Consider the following 22853-nt stretch of genomic DNA (forward strand, 5'->3'; position numbering starts at 1 on the left):
ATTTTGTTATAAAAAAAAGCTAATTCTGCAGACTTAAAAAAAGAAAAAACAAAAATAATTTTTACCATTTAGGGAAGCTAAGCTATTTCTCTCCTCCAGTTTGACGGGGTGGGGATACACTAACAAATTGAAAACATTCAATTCACAGAGAAACACGCACATACACAAAAGTACCTACACTTACCTCAGAATGTGAAGAATGAAATACATTTTCAGAAGATAAGATTTTTTCTCTCACCAGAAAAGGTCAAACCAAACAATAAATATAGAACCCTCAGAAATGAGAGGATTCAGCAAAGGCCAATTTATTATACTTCGGACATTAACATATTGTCCCTCAAAAGGGAAATCATCTGCTCACAGTGCAAATTAATCTTAAGAGTTGGAGGGAAACCTTCATTCACATTTGCAAAAAAAATGTAATAAACTAAAAATGAACCCTGATAGCACATATTACCGTTACTGCAACTGAGCTAATATTTCTCTAGAAATGTAACTAGCTGTAACTTTACTCCTAAGCAATTAAGCACAAGGTAGCACAGGCCTAGATCATTCTAGAAGAACACCAGATGTGTCACAGAACTTGTCCCCTATTGCAGCAAACATAACTGTTCAATCACTGATGAATTAGCTTTCAAAATGGCAGATTTGTTTAATGTGGATTTTTTTTTTTTAAAGTAACAGCTCCAGAATAATTAAGAGCTAAGTTTCAAATATGCCTCTAGTAGCTGCTGAAACAAAGGAGGACTTGAAAAATTACTTTTCCATTCTGACAGACAAGCCAGATTTTTCTATAATCCAATGCATGCTTTATCTTCTACATCTGCATAGGAGGAACAGAGTTCCACAAGCAGTAGAAATGGCGGAGGAAGCTTTGTGGGTCCAGTTGCAATTTGTACTGCTGCACCAGTCATAATTTTGCAGACAAACGACAATCGGGACCATCTTGAATGCCACATGGTTAGATTCTGATGTGGTATAGGCTAATTCTCATTAACTCATTGGTCTATATTATTTTGCATTGATGAACTAGGGAAAGCTAGCTCTCAGGTGGGGCTTTAAGAATCTGAGTAGTTTCCCTTCTGAATTGGAAATGGCTCACTTGTTTCAAACAACCAGACTTTTCGAAACAGGAGTTTAGTTTTCAAAACTAATCGCAACGTTAAAAGCTGAAGATATTCAGCTTTTAAAAAGGATTAAAGAACAAAATTATCTTTCTTTTTTTTTTCTTTTTGGGCCTCCTTATCTCGAGAGACAATGGATACGCGCCTGGAGGTGGTCAGTGGTTTGTGAAGCAGCGCCTGGAGTGGCTATAAAGGCCAATTCTGGAGTGACAGGCTCTTCCACAGGTGCTGCAGAGAAATTTGTTTGTTGGGGCTGTTGCACAGTTGGCTCTCCCCTTGCGCCTCTGTCTTTTTTCCTGCCAACTACTAAGTCTCTTCGACTCGCCACAATTTAGCCCTGTCTTTATGGCTGCCCGCCAGCTCTGGCGAATGCTGGCAACTGACTCCCACGACTTGTGATCAATGTCACACGATTTCATGTCGCGTTTGCAGACGTCTTTATAACGGAGACATGGACGGCCGGTAGCTCTGATACCAGTGGCGAGCTCGCTGTACAATGTGTCTTTGGGGATCCTGCCATCTTCCATGCGGCTCACATGGCCAAGCCATCTCAAGCGCCGCTGACTCAGTAGTGTGTATAAGCTGGGGGTGTTGGCCGCTTCAAGGACTTCTGTGTTGGAGATATAGTCCTGCCACCTGATGCCAAGTATTCTCCGAAGGCAGCGAAGATGGAATGAATTGAGACGTCGCTCTTGGCTGGCATACGTTGTCCAGGCCTCGCTGCCGTAGAGCAAGGTACTGAGGACACAGGCCTGATACACTCGGACTTTTGTGTTCCGTGTCAGTGCGCCATTTTCCCACACTCTCTTGGCCAGTCTGAACATAGCAGTGGAAGCCTTACCCATGCGCTTGTTGATTTCTGCATCTAGAGACAGGTTACTGGTGATAGTTGAGCCTAGGTAGGTGAACTCTTGAACCACTTCCAGAGCGTGGTCGCCAATATTGATGGATGGAGCATTTCTGACATCCTGCCCCATGATGTTCGTTTTCTTGAGGCTGATGGTTAGGCCAAATTCATTGCAGGCAGACGCAAACCTGTCGATGAGACTCTGCAGGCATTCTTCAGTGTGAGATGTTAAAGCAGCATCGTCAGCAAAGAGGAGTTCTCTGATGAGGACTTTCCGTACTTTGGACTTCGCTCTTAGACGGGCAAGGTTGAACAACCTGCCCCCTGATCTTGTGTGGAGGAAAATTCCTTCTTCAGAGGATTTGAACGCATGTGAAAGCAGCAGGGAGAAGAAAATCCCAAAAAGTGTGGGTGCGAGAACACAGCCCTGTTTCACACCACTCAGGATAGGAAAGGGCTCTGATGAGGAGCCACCATGTTGAATTGTGCCTTTCATATTGTCATGGAATGAGGTGATGATGCTTAGTAGCTTTGGTGGACATCCGATCTTTTCTAGTAGTCTGAAGAGACCACGTCTGCTGACGAGGTCAAAGGCTTTGGTGAGATCAATGAAAGCAATGTAGAGGGGCATCTGTTGTTCACGGCATTTCTCCTGTATCTGACGAAGGGAGAACAGCATGTCAATAGTCGATCTCTCTGCACGAAAGCCACACTGTGCCTCAGGGTAGACGCGCTCGGCCAGCTTCTGGAGCCTGTTCAGAGCGACTCGAGCAAAGACTTTCCCCACTATGCTGAGCAGGGAGATTCCACGGTAGTTGTTGCAGTCACCGCGGTCACCTTTGTTTTTATAGAGGGTGATGATGTTGGCATCGCGCATGTCCTGGGGTACTGCTCCCTCGTCCCAGCACAGGCATAGCAGTTCATGTAGTGCTGAGAGTATAGCAGGCTTGGCACTCTTGATTATTTCAGGGGTAATGCTGTCCTTCCCAGGGGCTTTTCCGCTGGCTAGGGAATCAATGGCATCACTGAGTTCCGATTTGGTTGGCTGTATGTCCAGCTCATCCATGACTGGTAGAGGCTGGGCTGCATTGAGGGCAGTCTCAGTGACAGCATTCTCCCTGGAGTACAGTTCTAGGTAGTGCTCAACCCAGCGGTCCATCTGTTTGCGTTGGTCAGTGATTATGTCCCCCGATTTAGATTTGAGGGGGGTGATCTTCTTGATGGTTGGCCCAAGAGCTCTCTTCATGCCATCATACATTCCTCTGATGTTTCCGGTGTCTGAGGCCAGCTGAATATGACTGCATAGGTGTTGCCAGTAGTCGTTTGCGCAACGCCTAGCTGTTCTTTGTGCAGTACTTCTGGCTGCTTTAAGTGCTGCGGATGTTAAATCGCTGGGGGCTTTCTTGTAGTTCAAAAGTGCAATGCGCTTAGCGGCTATGACAGGTTCCAGCTCTTCATTATGAGATTGAAACCAGTCTGCATTTCTCTTCGCACTTTTGCCGTAGGTGGTCAAAGCTGACTCATAGATGGCGTCTCTGATGTGGGCCCACTTGGTCTCAGCATCCCCTGTGGGAGTGTTTTGAAGGGCTGTTACAAGTGAATTTAGAAATTTTTGTAACAGCTGTGGGTGAGAAATTCTGCTCGTGTTGATGCGCGGGTGGCCCTTCTGCTTGGAATGATGCAACTTCTTTGGTCTGAGTCTAACCTTGCTGCACACCAGGGAGTGGTCGGTGTCGCAGTCCGCACTGTGGAAGCTGCGTGTGATTTGAACACTGTTTAAGGCGGCTCGCCTTGTGACAATGAGGTCTAGCTGGTGCCAACGACGTGATCTTGGGTGCCTCCATGAAACCTGGTGACAGGGTTTAGTGTGAAAGAACGAGTTGGTGATGCAGAGGTTATGATAGGTACACAACTCAAGCAGTCTCTGCCCGTTCTCATTCATCCTTCCAACGCCATAGCGCCCAAGGCAGGAGGGCCATGAGTCATGGTCGGCCCCAACCCTGGCATTAAAGTCCCCCAGCAGGAATAGGTGTTCGGTGTTGGGGATGCTGCTAATGATGTTATGGAGTTGTTCATAGAACTGGTCTTTCGCTTCAGGTGCGGAACAGAGTGTTGGAGCATAGATGCTGAGTAGGTGTACTGGACCAGAGGTGGTGAGCAGTCGGATGGACAGTATGCGTTCCGAGCCATTTGAGGGAGGCTCTATCATGCTGAGCAAGGAGTTTCTGATGGCGAAGCCCACTCCATGCTGTCTTGGTTCTTCAGGATCCCTGCCCTGCCAGAAGAAGGTGTAGTCTTGCTCTGCTAGAGAGCCACTCGCGGGGAGGCGAGTCTCCTGAAGTGCTGCAATGTCCACATTGAGTCTACTGAGCTCGTTGTTAATGATGGCGGTCTTCCGAGAATCGTTGATTTGTGTAAGGTCTTCCGATAGGCCAGGACACATAGTTCTGACGTTCCAGCTTGCAAAGCGAAGGGCTGGTACCTTCTTTCCTTTTTTCATGTTGTTTGGTGCGGTGTATCAGTCCACCTTTCGGGCAATGACCCTGAGCTCCAAGCACCCATTGAAGCAGGCAGACTGTGGCGGGACAGAACCTTATTGACCGGGGGCTGCCCGGTTTGAGGCGGGCGGTAGCTGTCCAGTGAGGTGCAATGACCTCTCCCACCGACAAAGGCAACCCGTGGCGCCCAGTTTCTACGCCAATTTATCTGGACTTATAACCCGTAACTGCTGCCTTCCGTGTTGTTTCAGTCGCTGTGAGGCAACTATGGAGTGACCTCTCCATGGCGCATGCCTGGGCAAATTTATGGAGGTTGAGAGTTGCCCAGTCGTCAAAACCCCCCTCTCGGCCTTTCTGGTGGGGTCCAAAGGAGTGCAGGACACGACGTTATATATATAACGTTAAATTATAGTGATGCCAAATGCGCCCCCCCTCCCCCAACTGTATATTTTTTTACATTCAGACAACTCAACCCAGTAGACAATGGAAAACAGTGGACAGATGAGTTTGGCCCTGCACGTAACATACAGCAAAGCCCGAGGCACAGAATGAAGACAAAGGTATCACAAATAAAATGAACTCATTTTTTCGGAGGCCAGGGCTGATTTGTGACACGAAGGAGGAAACTGTCCTTTCCGGGCTTTGCAACAAGGGAGTGTCTCACACAGCACTTGGCTCCACGAAGATTCTGGTGAATAAATTGGGAAGATAGCTAACTGGGACGCAGACAATGTACTTTCAACTGCATTTTTAAAAAAAAAGTGCATTCAATATCTTAATACCTTTACGTTAACTACTGTACAAAAATTGAACGAATACACAAACATCAAATCACAGCATCTAGTAGTTTCTCCCATTAAACATTCTTTCACAAGCTTTCAATTAAAATGGCTATATTTAATGATTCCCTTTGTGTCATGGATTACAAGCACCTTGTTATCCCAACACTTTACACTTATCATTTTCTGTGTAAATCAAAATCATTAATTTTAGCAGGGTTTTCTAAGAGAAAAAGGACCAAAATAATAAGCAAATTTATTATACAATTTATTCCACAGTAAAGATTAAACATCAAAAGATTATTTGTTTCTGATAATGAATGAGTTTATAGTCAGGTTTTGAGCCAGATTCAGAACAGAGATGAATACAGCTGAAACCTGTTAATTGGGACACAATGATGGAAATTAAATAAATCGGGTTCAGGCAGTAATTAAATAAAATCTACTGGTGCTAATTTAAGGTTACATTATTAAATGTAATCATTTTCACAATTTCAAAGTTTAATTATTAAAGCCAAACTCGAAGCTGGAAGTTTTGTATAATCAGTTGTTTAGACTTTTAAAAACAAATTTTCCTGGCATTTACTGTAAAACTCTCTATAGCTTGAAACTATATTTTATAGTAGTGTATTCAATTACAGCCTTTGGAGGGTCCAAGAAAAATATTTTACAACATTTTGGAGTCTTAAAAAAACATATCAGAGCTTCTTGCAGAAGCTGCAATGCTTTCTTCCTTTTACGCCATATAAAATAGGCTATTCATACCATCCATGAGGTGTATGAATTGTAAACAGTTCTTATTTTTCCACACCAGTGATACCCATTTGGCAGTAGAGATTGGAACTACTTTCCTACTTAGTTCTCCAGCTCCCATAACTATGCCCCCCTCAGCCTCTGTTACAGCTGTAATTAGTCATAGTGCACAAGGAATTTAAAGCACCAGAATTCAGTATGAACGCATTTAAATAGAGGTTTAAATTTACTATCAGATGCCACAAGGAAATTAAAACTCATGATCACTGCATTCCATAGCCATCAGTAAAAATAGCACAAGTAGTACTAAGTGCCAAATACTGGTTTCCTGCAATTTCACTTGCAGTAACAAGCATTCCTAATATTTCTCTGTAGTGGCTGATGGTAAACTTTAAAATGCATATTTTCTGGACAACCTATCAGCTTAGTGATTTACTGCTGAATAAAGATCTATGTGGTAGAGGTGTGCAAAGGAAACCCAACCCAAGTCCAAACGTTGGACCCGGAAGCCAGACCCGACACATGCCGTCGGATCCCGTCGGGGTCAGGTCAGGTAGCAGGCCTTTACCCATGTACTGCAGGTCTGGAATTCAGACTTGCGTCAGGTTTCCTTTGCACAGCTCTACTATGTGGGTCTCAGATTCCCCATGCATTTAATACTTAACCTCTGGCTTCCATCTTGAAAACCCCCCTGGTCTGAACAATCACCTTCGAAGACCCAAAAGACAGCTCAAAGTGTTAATGCTCCTTGGCAGTTATATTAATTTGCATGATAACCAAAAATATGAAAAGTTCAAATAATATTGAAACATGATACAAATCACATGAAAAACCTGTGATGTGTTGAGTAATGCTCTTGTGAAATATTTAATCAATTATTATACATATTTCTTTAGAGCTAGATATCTTATAAAATGAGATGAGTTAACTTGGTGAATAACAAAAAACTGAAAGGGTACTAAATTTTTCAGATGCAAATAGAATCAAGATTATTTCATATATTGAACCTGTCCGTAGAAGAAATCATGTTAAAATTGATCTTAGAAGTCGTCTTCAAATCGATACTTAGATGTCATGGGGAAGTGTAAAATATAGTAATTAAGTGGTACAGTATGTTAAGGGTTCAGTGAGAGACAACTGCAACATCAAGGTATCTCATGAAACTGAACATGATATTTGTGCACATAACGACAGAGATTTTGCGATGAAGTCAATGGGTAATGACTTACACTACCATACAAGACTGAATCAGAATGCAACAGCATTGAAGGAGACAATCCGATAGCATAAACCTGCATTGGAGATACCAAAATTATTCTTGGGAATGGAATTTGTCATCCATCTTACAGCAAAACTAAATGGCAGGTATGCTAGAATTTCTGTTGACGATGTGGTTCTGCTGCATTTTTGATATTGTTGTCCTGTATAGATTGTCCCTGACATCGGAGAGGAGCCCAGCCACAATAACAAAGCCGGGAATTCAACTCAAATTGCACATTCACAATTGTTTTAAAGCTGCATTCTTGAATTCTGAGTAATTATGTTGTCAAATCTGTTCCACTATATGGGACTAGTCAGCAATGGGAACTTGCACAATTAAAGAAATGGTTTGGAAGTGGTTCAATAAAAGAGGCATTAATACTACATATCTATTCTATCAAATGAATGCCAAATAAGTTTCACACGTTATAGCATTAGAACAAAACCTCTGAATAGGTTTACATAACCAGTCCCTGAATATGTGCCTCGAATTTTAAAATATCGTAGGAGTGAAATGGTCATTTTCATTAAAAGGTTCCATGCTCCAAAAACATCACACATGGCAAAAGACAGGCACGAATATTAAATGTTATTCATGAAATAAATCGGGTTAAGGATTTTTATCCTTTACAATTCAGCTGATGGAATTATAGTTCTTTGTGTCTTAATCAAAATAAATTTTTTGTAGCTTTGTAAATGGGAGACAAATGCTTCAATTATTGTCTAGTAAAAGTCAATTTTCCTCTCTGCTATTTAATTAAAAAAAAACTGTGTACAGCAAACAGAGATTACAATGTGTCATTGGAAATCAGATTTCCGGCTTTCAACAAAACGTCATTAAAGTTTTACTTATATCCTGAAATGGAAGAATGGGGAATACTACATAGAAATTAAAGTAATAGTAAATGCAGCAAATGGTGCAGTAGAAATTTTCCTGTCATGTTGAACATTGGTGTCGCAACCAAACACTGCTTAAATTTTGTATTTATTTATATTTAATAGTCTAAACATTAACAATTAGGGTTTTGGTCATCTAAATGTAAATCAGGAAATAATAGCAGTTTCACTGTTTCCGACTTGGTTCAGAGGTGCTATTTAACTTGTATTTTTAAGTGGCAGATATGAATAAAGTTTTCGTTTTTTTGCTGGAGGGGTTTAGGGGAGAGAAACTGGGAAAACAATTAATTCCCCTGCTCACTTTCTTGCCTCAATGTTGTTTTCCTCCAGAAGGTTGATAATATGGATCACTGACTTCTCCAATGCTACCATCAAAGCTGCTTTTCTATCCAATGGGAAACATCACGGTAGGCATGATTTGTCTGTTTTCTGGTCTCCTAAAATGAGTTGGTCAGTTACTATGAAATTATACACCCAGAGTTCCAAACAAACTTGCGAGTAGAGGCAAATTATTTTAAGTAATGGCTGAAATTAGAATTTTACATGATCGCAACATGAAGTTTAATGCTCTATCATTCAAAACAGCCATTTGCCAGTTTGGTGTTTTCTCAATAGCACTTATCTTGTTTAAGCATTCAGTAGCAAAAACAAAATTATATTTTTGGTCAAAGAAGCTAAGAATTTTCAGATTTGGTAACTAGCATACCAATCACAAGCTAAATATTTCTGGTCAGCTGTGAAACTGTTGTTACCTCAATGTCCTGCTCATACAAGGAGACGCACAGAGCAAGTTTACCTGACTGGAAACTTGCTACACAGCTTGAAATCAGTGTCATTGGAGGAGCTCCAAGAACTTGGCTGTTACCTATGGCAATTTATATATAAAAAGACAAACTTGCTCACTAATAAATTTAATATTCTAGCTCTGCTAGATTAAGATGAATTTGGATTTCAGTTAACCATCTTAACAGTTATGGATCTGATTTTTTGGAGATTGCATAAACTAACTGCATCAATGACAAAAATACTTGACTATTTAGTTCTAAGTTTCAAAAAATACTATTTTCAAATTATGTTTGATAGTGATTTTTATCCTCCACAGTATTTCTAATGCACTTGAATAAACATATTTCACCTGTTGCAACAACTTGCTGTGCAAGATTCACCTTTAAATTCATCTAAGAAAAAGTGTAGAAATCTTTTTCTAATTCCCGGAAACAAAACCAAATATGCTGGCCAGTTTCTGGACTGGGCCTTTGTGTATGTCTATCTATCGCCACTGAGGCAACATAATAAAATGAACAATGACATGTTTTTAACACAGTCTATTAGCTGGAAGATTGACATATGTATGAACTGAGAAACATAACCTGAACGAGCTGGGACTTGTTCAGTGTGATGTCATCATGTTACTGTTCACAACTCTGAGTGCACATTTAACGAGGAGTGTGCCATTCTGTCAATAGATTAATGTAATCCAAATATTTCACTCTTTTAATAAGGAATGGAATATTTAAATCATAAATGCGAATCATCTTCTCCCCAAAAAGTCATTTCAAATCATAACTAAAAAATATTTTTCACATAAAATCCACAAAATTCTTAACTTGGATAACTGATGCACCACTTGGGGGAAGAAATACCATATTGTGCTGACATTAATACATTTCAAAATTTACTCCAAAAATATTAAAGCTTACAGTGTTTCCAATCATGCTTACTGTTCCAAAACTACAAATTTAAGACTCCAGAGGTTAAGACCCTGTCAAACATATTAAGCATCATGAATTTTATCACTTGAGGGGGTGGGATCAAGTTAATAACTGCAGCTGGTTGTGCTGTCTAGAATCCAGGGCAGGCAGCGACCGCAGCTCTGGTAAATAAGTGTCGTTCCATCCTTTAGCTCACTTTAAACACATTCTTCCATTCAGATCACAGTTCCAATCCACCAGGGAAAATTAAACAGCTGGCTAACTAAAAATGTTAGGTGTCAAGGGAGGGCAAGGTTCAGTGCCAATACAACATCATCAATTATGGATAATTTAATTGGGATGTTTTGCCCACCCTTCTGTGCAAAGTGCAATGGGGGGGCTGATGAGACTAGCTGATTAGGTGTCTGACACAGATCATGTGATTAGCAACATATGGCACAGGTAAATGCTGCAAATGCTCGAGTCTGAGCTCCCTTGCCAGAACATTGCAATTGTGACTTGTTACAACTGATTAAAATAAATTCAGTAATAAGGTAATTAACAAGTTTTTGGTTAGTGGAGGTCGCAAGGTGTAGCCGAGGTCCCCCGTGTTTGATCCCCGTAGTCTGCCCGTGCCTGGACTTGCCCGACAGCCAGCCTGCCTGCTCCAGATGGACTACACAGCAGGGAGAGCACTGGCATGGGCAGATGTGTTTTCTGAAAAGTGGGAGGGAGTGGGGGATGGGGGGGTTGCATGTGGTTACAATACTTGCTCCCACAAATGGGGATACCTTCAGCCCGTGAACTCAAAAGTAATAAAACTGGCAGTCATTACAAAGGCCTTTTATCAAGAAATTTCACCATTAAAAAATCATTCATGCTAATTTTTCGAAGAGGAGGCCCAATAGATTTATTCCATTTTTTCATTAGCCCAATTAAAAGCACTTTTGGATATCAAAATACCTACATTAACTTCATCTTTTACACTGAACTACAGGTACTATAATAGTTACTTCCTTGAATGTAGTCTTGGTATGAAAAACAAAGAGCGCATGAGGAGCCTGCTACAGCTATTCACTTAGAGTTTCCCTCCTTTAAATGAAGAATAGAGAATGTTTATTATACAAGATAACCTAGCATGATAGATTCTCTAGAAAGCACGTAATGAGCATGAAAATGAAAGTGAAAATATTGTCATGACACTGCAAATAGGCAGTGCAGCATGCGAAATCCTTCCATATCTGACAAAGCCTCAGGACCTGTGTACCATTGTGACTGTTCATTTTGACCTGGAGATGGACTGAATTTCACAACTATAATCTCTCCCCAAAAAGCTATGCAAATCCAAGTGCCTACAAGGATAGAAGAGTAAGATTATGCATGGAGGATGCACACTTTCGAAGAATGAAGAGTACTCTATCTATTTTTGTTTGTTTTACATCTGCTATATATCTTAGCACATTGTAGGAGAATTTTAGGATTATAGGAACCACAAAGTGACAGATTGCCATATATGTTCTCAAATGTAGAGATACATGAACAGCAGCTCAACGGCTACAAATATATAATAATTTAGCAGTTTACTGGTAAACTGACTGAATAAAGAACTATGGCAAGGTTACACTGGAAATAACAATTTGGAGTGCCATTCTGCAATTTCATGGGATATGGATCAAAATATACCAATAATATATTAAGTGACATCCTTAATTCTGGGGGGGGGGGGGGGGGGGGGGGAAATGGAATAAAAACAAATTTAATATCTTCAATTTGTTTTTTTCCCCCGACAGATTATCACCCCCCAATCCAATCAGTGACGTGTGGATGATCTAATCTTGTAGCTTTACTAGATAGTTACTTCTCAGTCAAATCCCAAGGCAGTATATGCTTGAGTAGGACATCTTGCACATTCATTTTCACTCATTTCCTCTAACAAATCATGCGCCATTACCAAAAGTCAGCTCTCTGGGGAAGTAGGAGTATGAATGTTTGAACTAAATCCGCATTTGGTACTGTAACATTTGAACATCCTCACTACCAGTCAGTCTGTGCTTTAGCACTGTGGGTAAATAAAGTTGCTCGAGTAATTCTGTGAATTCCCATAGGTTCACACTTTATGTGAAAATGGAAATTACTCAAAGGGCCTAATTAGCCACAAGGCCAGAAACAGGGAACGTAACTTCCCTCGCACACTCAACATTGAATCTCAATCAGGTGATAGTCAAAGTACGTTTTATCTACTCACAATTTAAATTAACACCCCAGAGCAAGATCCTAGAATAGTCTTTCTTAAAGTTACATAATATTCATGTAGCCCTTTAAATTTGATCAACTATGTCTTGCCATTAACATTAGTCATTGTTTGGCAGTCACCAAAGCAGCAATATCACTTCACCAACTGCTAGACAGGCTACAGTGTCTCGACTTCATTTAATTGGAAGAGGGAGGTTTTAGCCAGCAACAGCATGTAGACAACAGGTCAGATTAAAAATTATTTTTACATGCTTAGCTTTGTAAGAAATGGAACTGAACATACAGATAATTTACATTGCTTGTCTGAGTCTCAAACAATGCATACATACATATAGAAGAATAAATAAAAATTCATGCACTGTTTCTTAAGTGAATATCTGCAATGTCCAACTTGGCAAGTTCCTGAATGCACCAAATATAAATCAACAACAACAGTAATTATGGATTAAGATATAATGCATTTAAACAATTCTTTCAATCAACATTGGCAGGTGATGGGTTGGACAGAGGGCTAGTGATACAGTTAATGATGAAGTCATGAGTTAAAAACAATAAAAATTCCGCTCCAAGTCCTGTTTATCCATCATTCTTGTCCTTGCTGACCTACAATCGGTTCTCAGTCCCCCAGTGTCTCCAATTTAAAATTCTCATCCTTGTATTTAAATCATGGTTTCTTTCCTCCCCATCTCTAACTGCTTCCAGTCATACAACCTATTACTCCGATTCTGGCCTCTTTACTCTGGAAATCCCACCATACACTCTTCCAGTCTACCTCCTTTAATATGCTCCTAAAACCCAACTCATTGACTAAGCTATTGGTTACCCCTCCCAATATGTCCTTCTTTGGTTTTGCATCCATTTTTGTTCGAGTACGCCTATGTAACAGTTAAAGGAACTAAATAAATGCAAGCAGTTGATGATTATTTTAAAATTACTTTTGTTTTACATGCAGTACATATTGTGAACAGACAAGCTTGGAATGTGAAGGCTGCAGTGTTATCCAACATGAAAAAACATTTCAAACCCCTCTGATAACCTATAATCTATTTTGATGTTTCTCATCTTGTATTATAAACTGAACTGAATAATCAAATGTGTTACTTTTTATAGTGTTCAGTTGACAAAAAAAGATCATTTAATGATAATGGGAACAGTGCTGGATTTTGTGGACAGTTTTATTAAGAAATTGACTATTGTTGTTTCACAATTGGCAGGCTTACAAATTCAATTCCTCATAGGAAGGGGAAAATCACATCTCAACATTTTTGATCATTCTTCTTTATAGCCCCTTTTGGAAGTGGAGGTTTTAACAGATCCTCATTCTAACTTCCTCATGTTAGATATTTTCTCCAATTCCTATGCTGTCATATGCGTTACTTTAGCTCATCAATCCTTAAACTTTTGCCAATAATGCTCTAAAACTAGCTGCTAGATAGTGAATGAGAGCAGCTGCGGATAAACCTCTCCTCTTCCTCCCTCACATTCAGAAGCACTTGGACTCCATTTGGCACCCTCCTATGGCATATTCTCCTACACTGGAAACTCAATGCTCGGGATCAGAATGACAGGCACATATCTATGTTTCATTATGGTATGCTATAACAAGCTGTGCAATCAATAAAAATGTTAAAACTTGGTGCATTAAATTATAAATTTCACTAAGCTAAATATCGTGCTTACATTTATAACTTCCAGTTTGAGAAAGTTTGTAAAATTATGCTTGATTTATAATAGTTTCAAATAATAATTCCACAAAATTAATTTATTTGAGATAGCCACTGCATAGGATTCTACACCAAGTTTTTGAAGGGGCGTGGTGCGTGGGAGCGCACCTCAGCAGGCGAATGGCAAATTAGAAGTAATTTGATAAACAGAAAGAGAAAATCTGCAGGTTGGGCAGGTGGGTGACAGATGCAGTTCAACATTGAAAATGAAAAGAAATGCATTTTGAAGTAAGAATAGAAATCATAAAATAGTAAGATTTTAAATGAAGTAGAGAACAGAGGTATATTGTTACTCTGATACGTAGGCCTATAAAAGGTGGCAGCTCCAGCAGATCAGGCTAGAGCAAAACATTGGAATCCTCGTTTTTATATCTAGGAGATTAGAATATAAAGCAAGGAGGTAATGTTGAATTTGTACAGGATCTTAAGATTGCACGTGGAGTAGAGTGTATGGTTTGGGGCATCGATTATAGGAATATAAAAGCAGTGAAGAAAGTAAGTGCAGTGGTTAGCACCGCAGCCTCACAGCTCCAGGGACCCGGGTTCGATTCCGGGTACTGCCTGTGTGGAGTTTGCAAGTTCTCCCTGTGTCTGCGTGGGTTTTCTCCGGGTGCTCCGGTTTCCTCCCACAAGCCAAAAGACTTGCAGGTTGATAGGTAAATTGGCCATTATAAATTGTCACTAGTATAGGTAGGTGGTAGGGAAATATAGGAACAGGTGGGGATGTTTGGTAGGAATATGGGATTAGTGTAGGATTAGTATAAATGGGTGGCTGATGTTCGGCACAGACTCGGTGGGCCGAAGGGCCAGTTTCAGTGCTGTATCTCTAATGTTGTCAGTGATTGGCTGGGGGAGGGGTTACAGTTTTAAAGACTTGAGAAATCAGTTTCCCCCCCCCCCCCCATTAATGCTGACAAGATTATGAACTGTTACAATAAGTTAAGCAGTGATAGTGTTCTCACTAGTTGACAAAACAGTAATGAGAGGACACAAATTTAAGCTATCACAAAAAGAACAAAGCTGTTAGAATTTCTCGATATATTGGTTAGAATGTGGTAATCTCTGTTACAAACCTTTAAGAGTCCATAAAGGTTTTTAAAAAATGGAATTTGGTAGCTGCTTGTAAAAAAAAAAAATTAAAGTGTCTAGGGAATGAGCAGGATATTGTGATTATAGATTGTCGCTCATGTGGAGAAAGGTACTGGTATAGGCGTGGTAAACCAAATGGCCTGTTTTTGTGCATTCTGTTTTAGAGATCACAGCAGCTTCTAAGTTAAAAATAATATGGATTCATCTTTAACAAAAATCTAAAATCATTCTTACAGGAAATTGTAACACTTTACAAGTTATCCATCCCAGTCTTGTTCCGTTTACTTACCCGACTTCGGAGGTACTCTGCCAGGTTTTTACGAGTGAAGTTGGCAGCTGCTGCAGGGGACAGTTCATAACCTGCAAGGACGAAATAACGATGAATAGTCTCCAACTTCTTTGCACACTTTATCACCACTAATGATGTGTAATTTGGAACAAATGCCAGTTCAGGTAGGTGCAAAAGGTCCCATGGCACTATTCAAAGGAGAGCAGTGTCCTGGCCAATATTCTTCCTCCTAACCCCAGCAAAAACAAATGATTGTATTATACTAGAGTAATAGGGCAGTGCTGGGACACAAACCCATAGCCAGAGTAGTACAGTAAGTATACTAGCCCAGTCTCAGCCAGATAATCAGCAGAACGAGCCTGGATAAGGAAACAATTCATCTACACAGAATATACTAGCTCACAAGTCTGAACAGGAAGTTTACAATGTGAATATACCATGCAGTTGCAATATGTAATGCACTGAGAGATTCCCCCAAGCCCCGCTAATTCTCCCCAACAGCATGGAAAATAATCAACATTCGAAGTCAACTTCATAACTACCTGAACTTGGTGCTGTCAGTAAAACAACTATGCATGAAAAATGGTTTTTCAGCTTCCTCGACGAAGTTCACAAGCAATTTTTAACTGACAACTGTGCTGTATATTTCAATCAGACTTGCAACTGTACCCAGTGAAGGCACAAGCTGTTTTTTGTTTCTGCAAAACAAGTAAGTCTTGGCAGGCCTTTATGAGTTAAGAAACCTTGGCAACAGAATGTTTACTGCATACCAAAGTATAAAACAGGTAATTCTGAAAATGTATACCTGTTAAAGTTTCATGAAACAACTGTGGTACTGAAGCTATAAGACAAGAAAACTAAACTGAATCACATTCTTTTACTAAAAATAAGTATCTCAAATTCCTTTGCAATATCAACAAGTTCCAGCTCAACATATTCAAATTTTTGACTGGTTCAATAATCAATTAAACATTCAATTACTAAGCTAATGGTCTGGCTCTGCCTAATTTCAATTCCTAGGCATAGATGCAATTTCACTGAGTACAGTGCAAGTGTGTTAACAGAAACTTAGTCTCTCAACTGTCAGTTACTGTGCTGCAATGAATAATTGAAGCAGGGTTTTATTACATCAATGCATTCCTCAACTCTGAGCAAATCTTTATAGTTCAGAGCTAGAACTAAAACAAGCAGTGACAAAAATGAGGTCCCACCAAAATTTTGGCAACAAATAATTTTCTGCACTTTCATCAAGATAAAAACACACTGTTTGCATTCTATTATAGCAAGTTAAGACACAAGACATATCTTTATAAAATGCACATATAACCTAAAAATTACACTATTAACCCAGCCTCTTAAAATGTTAAATTACAAAATGTCTAAGAATGAACAGGCTTCAATGTCATTTTAGTAACAGGACACAATTAAATTTGACATTTCCAAGATAGTGGTCAGCTAAAGCAAGTTCAATGACCATGAACAATGTTGCAACAACAGAAAAATAAATAGGTGCATTTTATAGCCCAGGAAGTTACTAATGTGACCGAGAAGCATCAACTCCTGAAAATGTTGCAGCAGTAGAGGTGGCCAAGAAATAGGCCATCAAACCAGGAACCAAAGGTGACCATGTGAGAAATTCTTAGACTCCCAACAGAACAAAAAAGGCAAAAAGTGCTGGAAATACTCAGCAGGTCTGGCAGCATCTGTGGAGACTGAAGGAAAGTTAACGTTTCAGGTCTGTGACCTTTCAGCAGTTCTGAAACCTGAAATGTTAACTTTGCTCCTCTCTCCACAGATGCTGCCAGACCTGCTAAGTATTTCCAGCACTTTTTGTTTTGTTTCAGATTTCCAGCATCTGTAGTATTTTGCTTTTAGAAAAAAAAAGCACATTAATGAACAGACTCACAGCAGACTGAATTCTGTGATGTAACCAGTTTAAACACAACTTTTTGGTTTGTCTCGGGCTTCTTAAGCTGCCAAGCACATTGATCAACCTATACTCCCTACTCAAAAAACATTACAAAAACTTTAAAATTTGTCCCTTTAAACAGACAGAAAACTTAAAGGAAATATAAAGTGATGCAGAACTGCACAGACTTTTAAAATACGTTTTTAAAAGTCTTTTTAAAACAGATTCTGTTAAGGATATTATATGACTATGAATTTGGGTGAAAAAAATTAAATTCTCATTTTTTCCTCTCAAAACCTTGGACCTACAATAGCTCTAAACAGATCATGACAGTTGCAGGTTAATTAGAGACGATACTAACAAAAAGCAGTCAATGAACATTTCAGTTGCTCTCTGTCAAACAAATAAACAATTACTGCTTGTTAAAAAGAAAACATGATTTTAAATCTTGACAAGTCCTGAAAGTAGTGAATTAGGCCCACCAATAACCCACCGTTTCTCATTTTGTAAAGCTGTACATTTTTCTGAATGTACTCTGCAAACTGGACAGTGTCTCCAGCCTCTCCGACACATAGCAACATGATCTTCTCGCTCAGTTTAAACATTTTATCATAATCTAAACAAAACAAGGAAAAAGGGAAATTAGAAACCACATAGCAATAACTGACAACAGGATCTGGAGATCCACCATTTTAAATCTAAAGATTTAAATGAGCAAACAACTAAAAGTTTTGCTCATGCACTTGATCACAGAAAAATATAATGTATGCAGTAAGGACAGAAAGTGACTCGCTCAAAACTGGCCATGAAGCAATTTTCAAAATGCACACAATTAGCTTTGTCATTTGACATGCTCACATGTTCTGACAATCTGAAGTGAATTATTCTACCTCAGAATTATGTAGCTCCTTATATTGTTCAAGGCTTATAGAGGGGTTGTCTGCCATATACCTCAAGTTCAACACAAAAAAATTCTGATTCTCAGGTTTGAAAACAATGCCTGATCAGGGAGAAATTGCTATCACCATACTTTGAGATGTAGTGCATCAATAAGCATTTGCCTTTCATTCATAATCAGGCGGGTTACAGGCTATAACAAATCCAACAGTGAATGACTCCTGGATCTATCCCATGATATGTTGGGACCTAGAAAATAAACAATTTGAATCTCAACCCAGAAAATGAAAGCAATAAGAATCACCAAAAAATCTGGGGTTAACCAATTAGTTTTTCTTCACCCTCACTAAATGGCAGCTTTTTCTTCCTTGATTGAGGACAAGCAGTGAAGTGGCTTTGATACTATACTGTTACCTCCATTTTGTCCCTTTGAAACACGTAGTTCACTACTCCTCATTTATACTTTCACTTTCAATTTACTGAATAATGCTGAATAATACTGTGAGCCAAAGCAAAGCCTGGAAAAGCAGACTGAAAAAATGGACCGTAGCTAGTTATTCAAAAAGTAATGATTCTGGATATAAATGTTCAGGGACCATACAGTTATGAATATCTCAATGAAAATGTTACTGCTTGAGGACATTTTGTTGCATCTATGTACCAAATTATAGTGATTACTTACATTAGATCTACACAATCCCAGCTTAAAATAATTTTTATTTTTATTATTTAGAGATACAGCACTGAAACAGGCCCTTCGGCCCACCGAGTCTGTGCCGACCAACAACCACCCGTTTATACTAATCCTACATTAACCCCATATTCCCTACCACATCCACACCTTTCACCTACCAGCTACCTACACTAGGGGCAATTTACAATGGCCAATTTACCTATCAACCTGCAAGTCTTTGGCTGTGGGAGGAAACCGGAGCACCCGGTGGAAACCCATGCGGTCACAGGGAGAACTTGCAAACTCCACACAGGCAGTACCCAGAACTGAACCCGGGTCACTGGAGCTGTGAGGCTGCGGTGCTAACCACTGCGCCGCCCAATTACTATCATCCAGTTTCTGATGTTACAACTAATACAGACACAGTTTTCAATACTCTTTATAGTTTACTAGAGACAGTTTTCAGATGTCTAAACTTATTGTTTTCTAAAATGTCTTGCTGCACTTAAATGAAGCATGATCTAACACGTACTAAAATCATTTTATGAATTATGAATAATAGCTATTTCTGCCAATGTTTAAATGCTTTTTCTTTTAAAAACAATGTTCAGATTAATGTTGAATATTGTGGGGGAGAGGACCAAACACATTGCTCTCTTTCAACTATTTATTCTGAAACACATGCCCAAAAGAACTTTTATTCAAAAAGGGAGGGATACAGAAAGCAGGAAACTACAGGCCAGTTACCTTAACATCTGTCATAGGGAAAATGTTAGAAGCTATTAAAGACATTAAAGCAGGGCACTTAGAAAAATTAAAGGTAATCAGGCAGAGTCAACATGGTTTTGCGAAAGGGAAATCATATTTAACCAATTTATTGGAGTTCTATTTATTTATTTAGTTTATTTAGAGATACAGCACCGAAATAGGCCCTTCGGCCCACCAAGTCTGTGCCGACCAACAACCACCCATTTATTCTAACCCTACAGTAATCCCATATTCCCCATCACCTCCCTACACTAGGGGCAATTTACAACAGCCAATTTACCTATTACCTGCAAGTCTTTGGATGTGGGAGGAAACCGGAGCATCCGGCGAAAACCCACGCAGACACAGGGAGAACTTGCAAACTCCGCACAGGCAGTACCCAGAATCGAACCCGGGTCCCTGGAGCTGTGAGGCTGCGGTGCTAAGCACTGCGCCACTGTGTCTCTGAAGTAACATGTGCTGTGGATAAAGGGGAACTAATGGATGTACTGTACTTAGATTTCCAGAAGGTATTTGATAAGTTGCCACATCAAAGGTGATAGTGGAAAATAAAAGTTCATGTTATCGGGGGTAACATTTTGGCATGGACAGAAGATTGGCTAGCTAACAGGAAATAGAGTAGGTATAAATGGGTAACTTTCTTGTTGGCAAGATGCAACAAGTGTTGTGCCACAGGGATCAGGGCTGGGGCCTCAACTTTTTACAATTTATATAAATGACTTGGATGAAGGGACCAAAAGTATGGTTGCTAAAATTGCTGATGCCACAAAGATAGGTAGGAAAGTAAGTTGTGAAGAGGACATAAGGAGGCTACAAAGGGCTATAGATAGATTAAATGAATGGGAAAAGATCTGGCAAATGGAGTACAATGTGGGAAAAAGTGAAATTGTCCATTTTGGCAGGAAGAATAAAAAAGCATATTATCTAAATGGTGAGAGATTGCAGAGCTGAAATGCAGAGGGATCTGGGTGTCCTCGTACATGAATCGCAAAAGGTTAGTATGCAAGTACACCAAGTAATTAGGAAAGCCAATAGAATGTGATTGTTTATTCTGAGGGCAATTGAATACAAAAGTAGGGAGGTTATGTTTTAATTATACAGGGCACTGGTGAGACCACATCTGGAGTACTGTGTGAGGTATTGGTCTCCTTATTTAAGGAAGGATGTAAATGCATTGGATGCAGTTCAGAGAAGGTTGACTAGATTGATACCTGGAATGTGCAAGTTGTCTTATGACGAAAGGTTGGACAGGCTAGGCTTGTATCTGCCGGAGTTTAGAAGAGTAAGAAACATATTGAATTGAAACATATAAGATTCTGAGGGGTCTTGACAGGGTGGACAGAAAGGATGTTTCCCCTTGTGGGAGAATCTAGAACCATGGTCACTGTTTAAAAATAAGGGGTCGCCCATTTAAGACAGAGCAGAAATGTTTCCTCTCAGAGAATCTTTGGAACTCTCTTTCTCAAAAGGCAATGGAAGCAGAGTCTTTGAATATTTTTAAGGCAAAGGTAGATAGGTTCTTGATAAGCAAGGGGGTGAAAGGTTATTGGGGGTAGGTGGAAATGTGGAGCTGAGGTTACAATCAGAGCAGCCATGACCTTATTGAACGGCGGAGCAGGCTCGAAGGGCTGAGTGGCCTACTCCTGCTCAATTCATATGTTCGTATGTAAGATGATTTAACAGGACTCTTCTTACACTGTAATTGCTAATTAGATGTGAATTGGATTCAAGGTATATTTTAAAACTCATGTTGGAATGATAGCCTGCAGGCAGTATTCCAATCTGTTTCTCACCACAGTAAACAGTACAGAGGATGCTGTATGCCATCACTGATCTGTATTGTAATCCACTACGATAAGTGAGACCTCCCAATTACTTCATGACAGTTACTCTGTGCCTCATCACCCCTCAGCCAGGTTTCTGTGAAGGCCATATTATCAATTCAATCATCCATAATAAGCTCATGGATGAGAAAGACCTTAGTGATAAGTGAACAGACATTCTGGAGGGAGATTGGGAGGGGGCGATGAGAGTTGTTCCACTAGCAGAATCCCCAGGGTCAGCATAGGGAAGGGTGAGTTGAACGGGAAGGAAATTGGCACGATTCAAATGTGAAGTTCTTGGAAAGAGGAGCACAGATTTGGGAGGTGGAGGTGAGATTGTGATTTAGCAGATTGGTAGCTGCCGAAATGTCATGGTGAATGAGGGGCAAAGGCTGGACAGCTTTTGATTTAAAAAGTGCAGTTGTAATTGAATTGGGAAAGATTTTTACCCCCAGGGGAGGGCACAAAAGGAAGTAGGGTTGGAAAGGGGATTATGAGTGGAGAGTGATACAAGGAAGTGAACAGAGTCGGCCATATCTGTGATTGGCACGATGGGTGTAGCAAGGCCATGTGAGATGGCAGAGTCGAGGGAGTGGCCCTGAATATGGATAAGGAGGTTTATGTGGGGGGAGCTATTAAAGGGACCCTACTTCCTTTTGTGTCCTCCCCTGGGGGTAAAAATCTTTCCCAATTCAATTACAACTGCTCTTTTAAAAACTGTCCAGCCTTTGCCCCTCATTCACCATGACATTTCTGCAGCTACCAATCTGCTAAATCACAATCTCACCTCCACCTCCCAAATCTGTGCTCCTCTTTCCAAGAACTTCACATTTGAATCCCTGAAATCAGCTTTCTGCTGTGCCACAGTAGTGAAAGTCAGAAGTGGCAAAGCCACAAAATGACATCCTATGTGATTGTGACCATGATAAACTATCCCTTCTCGACCTGTCTGCAGCCTTTGTCACAGCTGACCACACCATCCTCCTCCAACACTTCTGCACTGACCTTTCTTATCTATCCAGTTGTAGCCAGTGAATTACCTACATTAGTTTCCCCTCCCATTCCCACAGATACCCATTCCCCCTCAAGAATCCATACCCATGGTGCCCTATTTCTCATATACATGCCAAGGGGCAGCATCATCCAAAATGTAATTTCCATACATATGCTGACACCATTCAACTCTATCCCATAATCACTTTTCTCGACCCCACCACTGTCTCCAAATTGTCAGACTGCTAGTCCGACATCCAATAATGGATAAGCAGAAATTTTTTGCAACTAAATATTGAGAAGACTGAAGCCATTGCCTTTGGTCCCCATCGCAAACTCTTCTCCCAGGCCACCAACTCCAGCCCTCTATCTGGCAATGGCCTGAGACTGAATCAGGCAGTTTGCAACACTGGTGTCATATGTGGGTGGTTTATCCGATGGTCATGTATGTGCACCATCACGAAGGTCATTTATTTCTACTTCTATAACATCACCCGACTCAGTTCTGCCTAAGCTCATCTGCTGCTGAAACCCTCATCCGGGTTTTGTTATCTCCAGACTTAAATATTCCAATGCACACCTGACA

At 40.2% G+C, this 22853-nt stretch overlaps 1 protein-coding gene across 1 annotated transcript in view; it reads right to left on the reverse strand.

The window, feature by feature from the left end:
- psmb2 (proteasome 20S subunit beta 2) overlaps nucleotides 1–22853 on the reverse strand; it is a 39697-nt gene that overhangs the window by 16041 nt on the left and 803 nt on the right. Inside the window, exons 2-3 of the mRNA XM_068011305.1 lie at nucleotides 17607–17729; nucleotides 15205–15275 (exon numbers count right to left, since the gene is read on the reverse strand). Coding sequence (XP_067867406.1) covers nucleotides 15205–15275; nucleotides 17607–17729 — 194 coding nt within the window. The remainder of the gene's footprint in view (nucleotides 1–15204; nucleotides 15276–17606; nucleotides 17730–22853) is intronic.

This window comes from Heterodontus francisci, chromosome 31 (assembly GCF_036365525.1).
Source record: "Heterodontus francisci isolate sHetFra1 chromosome 31, sHetFra1.hap1, whole genome shotgun sequence".
Taxonomy (NCBI): Eukaryota; Metazoa; Chordata; class Chondrichthyes; order Heterodontiformes; family Heterodontidae; genus Heterodontus; species Heterodontus francisci.